At 41.9% G+C, this 13,974-nt stretch overlaps 1 protein-coding gene across 1 annotated transcript; it reads left to right on the top strand.

Moving 5' to 3' along the window:
• Positions 1–82: 82 nt before the first annotated feature.
• cfap53 (cilia and flagella associated protein 53) lies at positions 83–6,173 on the top strand. The gene is made up of 8 exons (XM_066712203.1): positions 83–300; positions 947–1,176; positions 1,538–1,711; positions 2,903–3,206; positions 3,537–3,755; positions 4,123–4,339; positions 4,443–4,545; positions 4,747–6,173. Exons 1-8 carry the CDS (start codon positions 229–231, stop codon positions 4,985–4,987), a joined length of 1,560 nt encoding a protein of 519 aa, XP_066568300.1. The 5' UTR covers positions 83–228; the 3' UTR covers positions 4,988–6,173.
• The last annotated feature ends 7,801 nt before the right edge of the window (positions 6,174–13,974 follow it).

The following is a 13,974-nucleotide window of genomic DNA, read 5'->3' as shown; positions in this document are numbered from 1 at the left end:
GCTTTTCATACACAGAGCAGCCGAGCCGCAGACCTGCGCCAGAACTGACCTCATTTCCGCTTGTGCGTTGCTATGGAAACACGACTTACTTCCGTATACACAAGTGTGCGGAACTGAGCGCTGCATCCCGGGACTGTGCGCTGGACTTTAACACAGTAAATACCATATAAATGCTAATAATATATATTACCTCAGTAAACAAAAAACAGCGTCCCAACAAAAACAAACATGTTGGTAAGTCAGAGAACTAAACCACGATGCAGGGAATTTACTGGACCAACACCTCATTCGGTTGCGTTGGTAAGTAAACCTCAAGAGAAATCTGTTCATTGAAAACTAGCCTATGTCTTCTTCTTCTTCTTCTTCTTCTTCGTCATCTATACATTATAATACATCTATACAGCATTCGTGATTTTAAACAATTCAGTTTTATACAATATCACTTACAGCGCTAATTCAAAATACAACAGAAGCGAATATATGAAGGTACTGTCTTCCTAGCGGGGCTGATCCTGCATAACGGTTGTTGTAGGATTGTAGTGATTTGCAAAGCAGAGACTTGGAGGTGGTCATGATGCTGGAAACCAGTCAGAGATGATGTAGTTGCGATGCTGCGCCACTGGGTGGCGTGGGAGGAGAGTGAGGGGCTATGGGAAAGTAGAAGGGACGAAGCACAGGATGAGTGAGATAGAGGCAAGGGCAAGGGAGTGGAGATAAAGCAGGGCCAAAAGCCAAGCAGCAGTTATGGAGGGATTGGGTCGGTTGGGATGTTGATCTTATCAAGAAAGAACTAGGGTCTGGACCAGAAACTGATTTCACCGGTATACTTTTTATATTCCAAATGAATCCATCAATCATTGCAAATAACGCCACCTCCCTTTTCACCCCAACAGCTTTGCGTTTGATGTTGTTATTATTATGATGGCATTATAATCATTTTCCCCAGAGAGCAAGGCAGCCCTCTGTCAGGCCACCAGACTTTCTGATTCTGGACCGACGGAGGCAGGAGGAGGCCAGAAATGAAGTCGTAGCTTTCACGAAATATCAGAGCAACTGTGACATGAAGATGCAATGGGAGAAAACCACCGACCGGAGGATCATGCACGGCACCATTGAGAGGAAGGTCCACGAAACCATGCAACAGTATAACATGAGGGTTGAAGCAAGGAGGGAAAGGTTTGACTGGCAATATACATTTCTGCTGCATTAGAATGAGTACAATAATATGTTTAGTTATAAGTGGGAAGCACTGTTGAAATAACATTTAATAACATTATTTTTATCCAGAGCAAAAACCAGCTACAAATGTAAAAAAATCCAAGTTGTAGGTCTATATCACAATTTAAGGGAACAAGCAGCCCCATACATTACCCAAAAACAATAAAACTTTAAGAGCAGATGGTTTTATTTCATAATTTACAACATGTATTATTATAATGGATCCATGAATATGAATGGGAAACCAAAAGAACATAGAAAAAAGTTATTGTGTTTTATAGACGTATGTGTAGTGATTTTAAATGACATTACGTTGCAGTTTGCGAGAGCTGCTGGAGAGAGAGGAATTGGATTATATCCAGGAAATGGAATCCAAGGGAGAGACGACACTGGAGCGGCAAGCAAAGATGAGAGAGAGAGCCAAGTTCCTGAGAGAGAAAAGGGAATCGGAGAGACAAAAATTGGTGGCTGAAAAACTGGACCTACAATTTCGGTAAGAGCCTGTCATTGTATTTGTAAATCTTCCTTGTTGTCGTTGTCCCCTTTTTAACTTAAACAAGAGTAAGAGGCATTAGGCAGCCTGTCTCTGTGGGGGTTTCAGTGTGATTGATTGACAGTTAGTCTACATCAGTCCAGAACTGTGACATGCACTGCCAAATGGGAATTATTAGGATTAAGGAAACCACAAAGCAATTGCTGTATACGTAAGACGTATTATGAAATCAAACTTATATAGGAACAGAACTTGAAGATTTTATTAAGTCCCTTCCTTTGACAGATTGTTCATTGTGTATTAAATGTAGGAAAGCTACCTGCTGCAAAACAACAGCTTTATAATACTATAATACAGATTACTGCAGAGACTTTCTAAGGAGCATATCATTTTAAACCAGACATTGCAGTCCGTTAAGCTCATTAACGTGACAGTGAACAGTGTTTAAGAATATGACTTGGCATGCCGTGGACTTGAAAGTTAATTAAAATAACTCAAAGCTTCAGAACTCTGTCACTCTCACGGCAATACATATGCACACAAGATGCGCCCATAAGATTATTTTGTATCATTTTTACTTGAATGTTAAGGTGGGATTTTCTATATTTAGATTAGATCCTGGATATCTTAGTTCATAGTGCAAAGCTGTGTCCTATAGCCTGGATTGAGTCTTGAATCCCAGCTATGCTATTGCTGGCTTTTATCAATAGTTCCCCAGGGGTGTCAAACGATTGGATGAGCTTCGCCAGGATGAAACAGGTAGAAGTCATCTGGGGACTCCTCACATCATCAAATACCAATCTGCGGTTCATCAGGCACCTGCAGGGTCAGATTGTTAGCATTTGCAGCTGCATCGATTCTCCAGCTGTAATAGCTGGGCCGTGGGCACACTGAGTGGAGAGCGCTTAACACAGCTGATGGCTACGATGGAGCAGCTGCACAGCATGCATACTCTTCTCTTCCATTCAGAGGAATAGAGAAGAGTTGAAAACGTGGTTGGAGTCCAGGAATTGGCGATTCCTAACTGTGATGAGAAATGGGGGAATGGGGGGTAATGGGAGCAATAGTACTGAAAAAAAAGACGTTAAGATGCCAATGTGTGTCATGTAGGAGGAGGGGGGAAGAGGAAATGGCACTGATCTGATAGCGGGGTGTGATCTGAGACGCTGTGCCACTGTGCGCTCATTTCAGGGAGCAGTGCGAGGAGCTGCGGGCAGTGATGACTCGGCGCCGGCAGGACGAGGTCTGTTCGGAGAGGATGGCCCAGCTCTCCCTGAAGGAACAGGTGCGCAGGCAGAAGGAAGAGGAAGATCACCTCTTCGCCCACCTGTGGGAGAGAGACAGACAGGCCAAGGAGGAGAGGGAAGGCCGGGACGCCCTGCAGCAAAGGGAGAGAAACCGCGAGATGGTGGACTTCCTCCAGGTGCAGATGGCAGCTGCTGAGGAACAGAGGCTGCAGGCCAAGCTGCTGAAGGAAGAGGAGGCACAGTTGCTGGTAAACGAGTTCATTGTCTCTCATGTGCGTGTTGCTCCCTCGGTTCTGCTTGCCTTTCTGTTAATGCCAATGGGTCTGATCTTCATATCTTTGTATCTGAGGCGGAAAATGGTGTAGAAAACTGCTAAATAATTCCTTGACTCTTCTGAAAATAATTGTGAGGGAGTTTGCTGGATCTGGGAGAATGCTGAGCTTCTTCAACAGCTGGTGATCTCCACAAGCTGAATGACCTTGGATGTTCCTCCTTGGCTTGGCCTAGATCAGTGAGCGAGGCTCCTCCACCGCTGGCGTCTCTCAGTTCCTGACATTTGTGCTATTTCCTGTCGGCAGAGGGAGCAGCGGGAGATGCTGAAGCTGGAGGAGGAGCGGGAGAGGCAGCACAAACTCCAGAGCCAGCAGCAGACCCGCCGGCTGCTCGACCACTCCCTGCGCCTCAAGATGAAGCGCCTAACCCGGGAGCAGCAGGAGGAGCTGGCCCTGGACATGAAGATCATGGAGCAGCTGCTGAGCGAGGAGCAGGATGAGTCCCAGGACCGGCAGCACAAGAAGGTGAGAAAAGCGAAACTAGGCTGACGGCATTCGTTCTGACAGTTTCTTACTGGGAAGCAACTTGTTGGAACCCAAAATTTACTTGTGCTCCTTTTCATTACTCCTCTTAACCTTTATTTCTGCACTTTCTGATTCCATTTCCTCAAACATCTATTCATCTCTCAACCTGTTATGTTGTTTCTTGCTGTCCCCTGCTTACATTAGCTAGCATGTCTTTTCTCCTATTCCAGAAAGAGCTTGGGAAAAGACTTGACACAGCTGAAAGGGAGTTAAAGTCCTCTGAAATGGCCACTGGGGTGAAGTGTGGTCAAGTGGTCTGTGTGGCTTTTTCTGATGTGCATGCTGTGCTGTGTTGTATGTTGTATAGTTGCAGCTGCGAGAGGAGCAGCGGAGGTACCGGGAGTATCTAGCTCAGCAGCTGGATGAGCAGAAGAGACAAGAGGCAGAGATGGACCAGCTGATGGAGGCTGAACTGAACCGCTCCTGGGCCAAGAGGGCTGAGCAGTGGAGATTAGAGAAGGAGGCCAGGAACCGCCTCATGAGAGAAGTCATGGACACCCGACGCCTTCAGATGCAGGCCAAGTGTAAGGATCACTTTTCAACTACTCAGCGTAACATTATCTTACGCCATTACGACATTGTGCTATAAAGAAGCGAGCAATGCATCTTGTATCCCTCTCTCACTAGTGGACGAGAACAACCAGAAGCAGTCCCAGCTTGCTGAGGAGAGAGAGCAGCTGGCCAAAGCCATCGAGGAGCACAAAGCTTTGGAAGAGGAGAAGATGTCTAGGTATGTAACTCAATGGGGTGTCTTCTACCTAATCATGGAGACAAACTGTTGTGACAGTGTGGAACCCCCTAGGGAAGCAGTTCTGCCATTATGAAATTGGGATTGACAGCATGTAATAACACACATACACAGGCTACTATTCAGAAGTTACTTTAGTTTACTTTAGCAGGAGGGACAATGTGTTTATTCCTTGCCTTGAAGTAAAAAGAAGGCCAACCAGGAGTACCAGGGGGACCTGCTGGCTCAGGTGGCCTATCAGCAGCGTCTGCGGGAGGCAGAGAAGGCCGAAGAGTGGCAGGAGTTTGAGCAAGGGCGGACTTCTGAAGACAAGTACCAGAAGAAGCTGCAGGAAGTCCTGTCCTGTCCCTGTACCAATCCAGAGCAAGTCCACCCCTTAAGAAGAGTAAGAATCTCCAGCCCGAAGGACTGGCTTCCAGCATAACATCTCACAAGAGCCCAACATCATATCAGAGACATCACTCATATTAAACAATAGCAATCAAATGCAGCAGCTGGTCATTATAATTTTTGCCTTCATTATGTTCTTTAGGAGCTAATTAATATATATTCAGACAGAATGTTTGATTCTGGAAATAGAACCTATTTGGAGTTATCCGAAGAGGTCATTTATTAATGTAAAATGGATTCACTTCTGTCTTCAGTACTATTGCTCGCTATTGAAGAATGCATTCCCACTGGCAGGCTGCTTAATGTGGGTTTCAAACGCAAGCAGCAGGGGACAAGGCATGGGTGAAAATGGAACAGCCGAATTTTAACATTAACTAATTGATTGTGTTAAAGATATTGTATAATCTTATTGCAGCCTTTTTTTTCTCTGAGAATCTGAGATTTGTACTGTATGTGGATTGATCTTTCGTAGGATTGTAATTCCTAACATGTTCTGTGTGTTTTGTTGAAAATCCAGTGTTGTATACTTGCAGTACACATTGAAAGCTGAATGAAACACAGCATTTCCAAAGCAGACTAATCCGACCCACTATTGTCATATCACTGTTGACTAGAGAAGGCCATGCTATTTGTATGTGAACATTTTGTGAATTATTCGACTTCCTGAATTGCAGTTGTTTCATTGCAGCTTCTCTGTTGAACTCAAAATACTTTTTCCCTTTGCTTTTCTTTTCACTACAACAGAGCACAGTCTTGACCAGTGACTCATTCCTCTATCCATGAGATTAGAGATTCAGCACAATATGAATGTCTCAGGCTAGTTTTAAATGCATTTAATTTGATACAAAATTGAATATTGTACATCCACTGGTTTAGAGTGCTTTGTGAAGGACAGATAAACTACTCAGCTGAATAACGCAAATCCTCTACATGCTCCAGTTTCTCATCACATATTGTAGGATGTACATCATCTTTTCATGGTGCAAAGCCAGGTTGGTTGTCTTTGACAGGAAAACATTTATTTTCCTGCCACTAGATGGTGTGGCACTCCTTGTAACTTAGATCATCTTCACTTGTGTGTTGGAAAATCCCAGTACTTGTTGGAAAACTGCATACTCTTCAAACAACTGAACATCCTTCAGCTGTAATTTATGCTGACCTGATGTTGTTATTCACCCCATGCCATCCCCATACAAGAAATAAATAAACCACAAATTGCACAGTTGTCTTCTTTTATATTATGAGGAATAGGGATTATATTTCTAATATAATTGATTATTGTCTCCTTGATAAATTATTCATGCTTACACAAACACACACACACACACATATATACAGTTAGGTCCATAAATATTTGGACGGTGACACAACTGTCATCATTTTGGCTCTGTATGCCACCACAATGCATTTGAAAGGAAACGTGATTTAAGTGTAGTCTTTCATCTTTAATTTGAGGGTAGTTATATCCAAATTGGGTGAACGGTGTAGGAATTACACACATTTTATATGTGGTCCCCCAATTTTAGGGGCTCAAAAGTACTTGTACAAACTAACATAAATCATTCATGATGAAAGTCTACACTTAAAGCACATCTTGATTTTTTCCTTTCAAATTCATTGTGTTGGTATATAGAGCCAAAATGATGACAATTGTGTCACTGTCCAAATATGTATGGACCTAACTGTATATGTGGCACAGTTATACAGGTTCAACATTTTCTTTTTATTGTATATATTTTTAATATCATTTTTGTTTCCACCTGCAAATGAATATGCACTAATTTGGTTGATTTTCATATATGTCACTTTTATATTTTGCAAGACTCCAGAATATTATGCCATGTAAGAAAGTGTTCATCTCCTGTCCTTATTTTTAGGTAAAATACTAGAGAGCACCCTTGTCATCCTGTTTCATTGTAAAAGTATTTAGACAACAGACACACTCAGTTTCAGATTGTGTAAAAAGATGTACCCAGAGTGAAATTGTCAAAAATCATTCAAGGTGACTGAGCCTCAGGCCAGTGGTATAGCCTAATGTCCCCCACCCTCCAAATACAGGACATCTACAGCTTTTTACTGTTAAAGCTTCAGTATAAGGATGTTAAGCATGAGTGTAGTGCTTTAAATGGCATGGAATTACAAACAATCAGTTACGAAAGACCTCCAGAACTTGTTTTTATGAACAGCTCATTTACATATTAGCCTCACAGATCAAGCCAGATCCAGTTCCATTGCACGCCCACGCCTCAGCTCCTATGCTGACACACAAACACTCTGGTTGTATACATGGCTGCAATTATACGCAATCTTGCACGAGCTCATGCCCAGAAACACATCAAGTCAGTCGCTCCTTGGTCTTCTTGTGCGCTCCCTGTGAACATCAATGTCCTGCAGGGACATGTTAATCGAGCTGACACTCTCAACGGCCTCCTTCTCTCCGCTGGGGCCCACCTTGTGCTTCACAGAGGAAAAACCTTGGGTCAGATGTGGAAAATCAACAACCTTGCCTCCTCCTCACGTAGACGAAACGAGTAAATATTTGTAAGGGTTTTTAAAATGGAACCCAATATGGGCCCCATGGAAAAAAACTATTGTTATCTGGGATAAAACACTGACACTGTTAGAGGTGTTGAAATAAACTAGTATCCAGCTTTGTTTAACGGTTATCAGGCTGCTTTGTGAAGCCCCCATGAGGATATGTGACCAAAAAGGACTTGTGTGACCATATTAAGGAAACAAAGACAGCATGTAGGGTGTGGTGTGTCTGTCAGGTCGAGTCAGCACATAATAGCTTAATAAAGACCTGAGGTATATTATACTGTAATTAAATCTGCCTGAGATGATGTCATGAGTGGCCTAATTCTCCTTCGTTCCACCAGTCTCAGTGCTGGGATTTGAACTCAGGTGTTTGTGAGTGAAGCAAGCAGGAAAGAAAGAAAAGAAAAGCATTTTGTCAGCATGGCTCATTTGCATTTCAGGGGAAGAGTTGTTTTCAGTGTTGCAGCAACTTAACATCTGTGGTATTTGGCGGTTTAGGCCTGTATCAGCCAATACTCAAACACACACCAGAAATGAGTGGTGGGTTCCCATTATCCTATATGCTTCCCAGAATCACATATCTATACCAAAGTCAAAAGATCTTCAGGATTTACACAGTCCGGCTACCTAGTGAGAACGTTTTGCACTCTCCTCTGGTGTGAGTTTGCGATCCTTGTATGACACACAGAGAGACAAGGAAGTTGGCTAATCCTGTGCACACATGCTCATCACTTGACAACCTTTCCAGTTGTGTTTTCCTGTTGTTAAGAGCTGCATGTGTCTCCCCTGGCAACCCCCTACCTTTGTGTTTTTCTAGCGCTGCTACCAGTGGATGACCAATATCTTTTTGAGAAATCCACCCACATGACTGTGCTCGTCAGTGCTGTGGTATCAGCTGCTAGATCCACACAAGCTTCTCAGTTAAGCTGTTAGGTATGTTTCTGGCAGACTTATAGCACTTTAAACTTGGCATAGATCAACATAAATGAGAACACGACAGGATGGTGTGCTCTTCTATGTGTTTAAAGCATATATTGTACTTTTAATAGCGGGGATTCCTAGTGTTTCACTCAACATGAATTGCCAAGTTATTACAATCAGATCATTTGCTTCATGGACATCAAGAAGCATAGGGAAAGCAATTTACCATCCCCTGAAGCTACTGTTTGAGAAAGCTCATGTTTTTTAATGTGCTTCTCTGTGTTAGAAATTAACTGCTAATGCATGTAAAGTGGGTGAGCATCCTTTCTTAAAATGGACATGTTTGTTTTACTGTTGGGACTTTACAATACAATATAAAATAGGCTCCCATCCATGAAACTGGAGAAATAGGCAATAGTCTAACCAACAGTTTTCAGTGTACCATGTGAAGGGTTGTTAAGAATGGATCTGAGATTATTGTATAGTCATTGCTGGGACAACTAGTAAGAAAGTTAGATTGCAATTGGTTTGGTATTCTCTAATGAAACCAGCTATAGCTTTTGAATATGAGCAAATATAAATAGTGAAGTAACTCGTAGGAAGAGGAGAACTGAATTATTTTCTAAACCCCGGCCTGTTAAAGACATTTGCACACACCCATGCAGTCTGGAATTTGCCATTAAGAGGAGAATTTAATTGAATAAATTATGAAACAATGCATTTTAGAGCAGTACTACTGTATACAAATACAGTTTGGCCAATAGACGGAAAGCTAATGAAGACTGTAATATAATATCCACTGGGAAGAAAGCTGAAGTCATGGCCAACTCCTTAAAGTTATATGTGAAGAGGTTGCTGATTGAACCCACAAGAGAGTTGAGCTTTCTTCTCTGACAGGCAGTAAGTATTTGGATAAAAAGATCAATCCCTCTGTCTCTGAGGAAATTCAACTAAAGCCAACAAAAGCTGTGTTGGTCAATACAGGAAAGCAAAATTCAGTTTCTTCTGGAGGTGCAAATTTCTTTCACAGGTTTCTGCTTCTGGTCTACCATTAAATTTGTATGTGGCAACCTTCTTTAAGCTCTTAAAGATGAATAATGCATGTTATATATTTTTGAGGGCTTGAGTCATGTTTAAATACATATAAAGCGAGGTGTATTTCTGCAGATGGGTCGGAAGTTAACTCTATGAAGTGAAGATGACAACAAGGTGCTGAAAGCATTCTTTAGAAATGTTGGCCCATATTGATAGGATAGCATCTTGCAGTTGATGGAGATTTGTGGGATGCACATCCAGGGCACGAAGCTCCCGTTCCACCACATCCCAAAGATGCTCTATTGGGTTGAGATCTGGTGACTGTGGGGGCCAGTTTAGTACAGTGAACTCATTGTCATGTTCAAGAAACCAATTTGAAATGATTCGACCTTTGTGACATGGTCCTGCTGGAAGTAGCCATCAGAGGATGGGTACATGGTGGTCATAAAGGGATGGACATGGTCAGAAACAATGCTCAGGTAGGCCGTGGCATTTAAACGATGCCCAATTGGCGCTAAAGGACCTAAAGTGTGCCAAGAAAACATCCCCCACACCATTACACCACCACCACCAGCCTGCACAGTGGTAACAAGGCATGATGGATCCATGTTCTCATTCTGTTTACGCCAAATTCTGACTCTACCATCTGAATGTCTCAACAGAAATCGAGACTCATCAGACCAGGCAACATTTTTCCAGTCTTCAACTGTCCAATTTTGGTGAGCTTGTGCAAATTGTAGCCTCTTTTTCCTATTTGTAGTGGAGATGAGTGGTACCCGGTGGGGTCTTCTGCTGTTGTAGCCCATCCGCCTCAAGGTTGTACGTGTTGTGGCTTCACAAATGCTTTGCTGCATACCTCGGTTGTAACGAGTGGTTATTTCAGTCAAAGTTGCTCTTCTATCAGCTTGAATCAGTCGGCCCATTCTCCTCTGACCTCTAGCATCAACAAGGCATTTTCGCCCACAGGACTGCCGCATACTGGATGTTTTTCCCTTTTCACACCATTCTTTGTAAACCCTAGAAATGGTTGTGCGTGAAAATCCCAGTAACTGAGCAGATTGTGAAATACTCAGACCGGCCCGTCTGGCACCAACAACCATGCCACGCTCAAAATTGCTTAAATCACCTTTCTTTCCCATTCAGACACTCAGTTTGGAGTTCAGGAGATTGTCTTGACCAGGACCACACCCCTAAATGCATTGAAGCAACTGCCATGTGATTGGTTGGTTAGATAATTGCATTAATGAGAAATTGAACAGGTGTTCCTAATAATCCTTTAGGTGAGTGTATATATATATATATATATATATATATCAAAAAACAACCATTGAAAAGAATCTTCTTGAGTGCCAACCTTTTATTTTATTTTAATGTAAATGTCAGATGTTTGAGTTGGCGTACCAAAAAAGGATTTCTTTTGAAATTCTAAAATACTTTTTTAAAGTGCTATAGTGACCTTTATATAGACATGTCTACAGTAATAATTTAAGTTTTTAGAATGGAGGCATTTCAAAATACTCCTGTTAGTGTCAAATCAGATTGGTTATCAGTCTATGAATAATTTATCAATAGAAAGGGCAACTTTAACTCTTATCTGACAGGTTGAAATGTAAAAACGAGTTATTGAGTGTCACGGATTACAATAGGAAGCGATATAATCAGGGCTCGATTCATGTTTTATTTCCTGTTTACATCCCTATATAGTTGGCACTGTTGACCTGGTTTTGGATTGCACAGAGGAGATTATGAAAGATTACTGAGAATTTTTTTCACTCGTAAATAATCAGTATGAAAGGTAGGTGTTCATCTTTCTTCTGCCCTTAAAGAAATGTCCAATTTAGTACACCAATAACTAGTCCATATGAGTCTGACTTTCATAATATTTTAATAGTTACCTAATTCAGCTCCACCGGATTAACCACTAATAGATGCTTTACCACTGATCTTAAATTGCTTGTAAGGTGTTGCAGATTTCTCTACAGGAGCATGAAATGGTAGTGCTCAAGTTGAATTAATAGCCTCAGACACAAATAAAATCTCAGGAGTTTACGTCCTGAACCCAATGATGCTGAAAAAAGAAATCAAGTTGCTGGAAAAAAAGGATACACAGGGGAAAGATACCTTCTTACTGCAGAGAATAGCAATTGATAGAGTGACTTAAAAATCAACAAGCAGTGCACTCCTATGTGGAGCCCAGGGTCTTGGGGGAATCAACAATAAAACAGCAAGATACGTCACTGATAGTAACCCCTGTGGTGTCACTTACAGATCTCTCTGGAAGAAATGCAATCCATGGAGACAAATGTTTTTACCTAACCTCCATACATCAAATATTTGGCAAAGAAAAAAAAACAGCCTCTACTGCCTCTTTTTAATCATGAAACTGCCCAGTGTAACAACATTTGACACCCAGAAGACTCTAAGGAGGAGATGGAGTGATGTGTAATCACAGTATGAGAATTGACTAACTAGAATAGACTCCTTGTGTCACCAAGATGTGGGCGCTGAACTTCAGACCAGCACCTGTAGACCCAAAAAAGCCATGTGGCATGTGAACAGCTTTCAAGCAGAGACATAAAGTTCCCAAGTGGCTAATCTGGTAATATCTTCTGCTGGCAGGGCAGATTGGACTTTATACTTTCAGAGAGCGCTGGATTGAATCTGGACTAAGTTATAGCCGACTGTGACCCCATGGGGTGGCATGCAGTTGGCTGAGTGCTGCCCGGTTGGGTGAGCTTGAGTCAGCCAGGGTTTCCTGTCTTCTGTGGGGCTGTAGTGTGAGCTGTGAGAGCTGCAGGAGTCTTCCCCATGGCACTGTAGTTTTCCCATTTGCACTGGGGAGACGTGGTGTGAAAATGAAGTGGGTGGCTTGGCACTTCCCTCCTGCTTGATACATAGGAGTCACAGTGGTGATCCAAGTTGGGAGGCTTTAAAAGAAAAGCAAAAAATTCTGAATAGTGGAAATAGTATGTATCAATATATTTTCTTTCCCTTTCAACCCCTCTAATCTGATCCACCCATTGTCAATATCCATCTCAGACTTTAATGTAAGAAATGAACAACAGAGAGTGAAAGTGTATGAGTGTACTGCAAAATGTAACACTTTTAAAACACTGAACCCAATAAGCAAATGCTGGATGGCTATCTAACCTTACATGGTAGCTGCTCAGAAGGTTTTCCTGAGGTGTAAGGTGAATCGGCAGTCCCACCCCCTATAATAGAAGAGTAGGCGAAAACTGTGCTGCCTCTTTTGCTCCAAAAACAAGATCAGCACATGGGTTTGTCTGACCTGACTAATGTTTCAAGCGGTATGCTACTTAGGCTTGGTGAGGCCCTGACCATCCTTGCAGGAGACAGCCCTTTGAGCAATCCTTGTGTCTCAAAACACTCTATATGGATAAATACTGACGCACAGCCTGAGATTCCTAGAAGAAAGCATTATGTTTTCACTTCACTTACCTGTAGATGATCTGTGAGTCCTGTTTTTCTCTCTGTTTTAGTTAGCCTTCTGTGGCATGCTGTGGGTGAAAAAACACAACAAAAACAAAACAAACAAAAACGATTACGGAAGACTTGGATAACAAGCAAGCAGTTACTCACTCCCTGGTTGTGGGAGAACACCCTAGGTGTGGTCTGCCTCCAATAGTATTTCCAGTATTTCCACAGTGTTGTAATTGACCCCTGCAATCCATTTCAGCATGTTCTCTGTAATGCTGTACACACACAGCGATTTATGTCAGTGTACCTGGTGCTCTGTTCTTCCCTCTATGTTAAGTGTTAAACTTTATCTCAAATATGACAATTTTAACCCATTTATATTACCTTTTTTCTATGTTTTCATTCACAAAGCAGCCAAGCAAGCTTCCCTGGCAAGCTAAATTCCTGTCTGTAATTCTTTGCATGGATGGTTAATAAAAAAACACAAACATTCAAAACACTCCCTTGTGGTTCCTGAAGGCCCAACCCACAGTTAATGCTGTCACAGTATTGAAAACAAGATAATATGCCATCAGTTAACGTCTCTTCTTACTTCTTAGGAGACTCTTTTAATAACATAAATGTGATTTGTGGTCCTTTGCCACTGTTTGACAGCTGCAACAAAATCAATTGAGCTTCTCATCATATGCAAAATGTCAGGTGAGACGGGTGCTGCTGAAGGGGGAATACGTTATAAGACACTATAGAAGAAGGGTAAATCTGAATTGCTAATTTGTGTGACATTTATCTCCAGATCTATTACCAGTAAAAAAGGCAATAGGGTTTTCAGCAGTGATCCCGGGAGCACGATTGACAATAATCTAACTCTCTATCTATCTTCATTCTCTGTCTCATATTGCAAGTGGGATTAATTGCGGCACAAGTATGCTATCGATTATACTATTATTTCAAAATTACAATTAGCATTATGGGGGGAAAACGACTTCTGGGGATGCCTAAAATGAAAGGCAACATCACCTGTAACTGTATTGAAAAGCCATAAAAGTCACATAACATCCCTATAATGAAATAGATTCATAGAACATTAGC

Source organism: Amia ocellicauda, chromosome 8 (assembly GCF_036373705.1).
Source record: "Amia ocellicauda isolate fAmiCal2 chromosome 8, fAmiCal2.hap1, whole genome shotgun sequence".
Classification (NCBI taxonomy): Eukaryota; Metazoa; Chordata; class Actinopteri; order Amiiformes; family Amiidae; genus Amia; species Amia ocellicauda.
The sequence above is the reverse complement of the archived record's forward strand: the minus strand, read 5'-3'. Positions and strand labels throughout refer to the sequence as shown.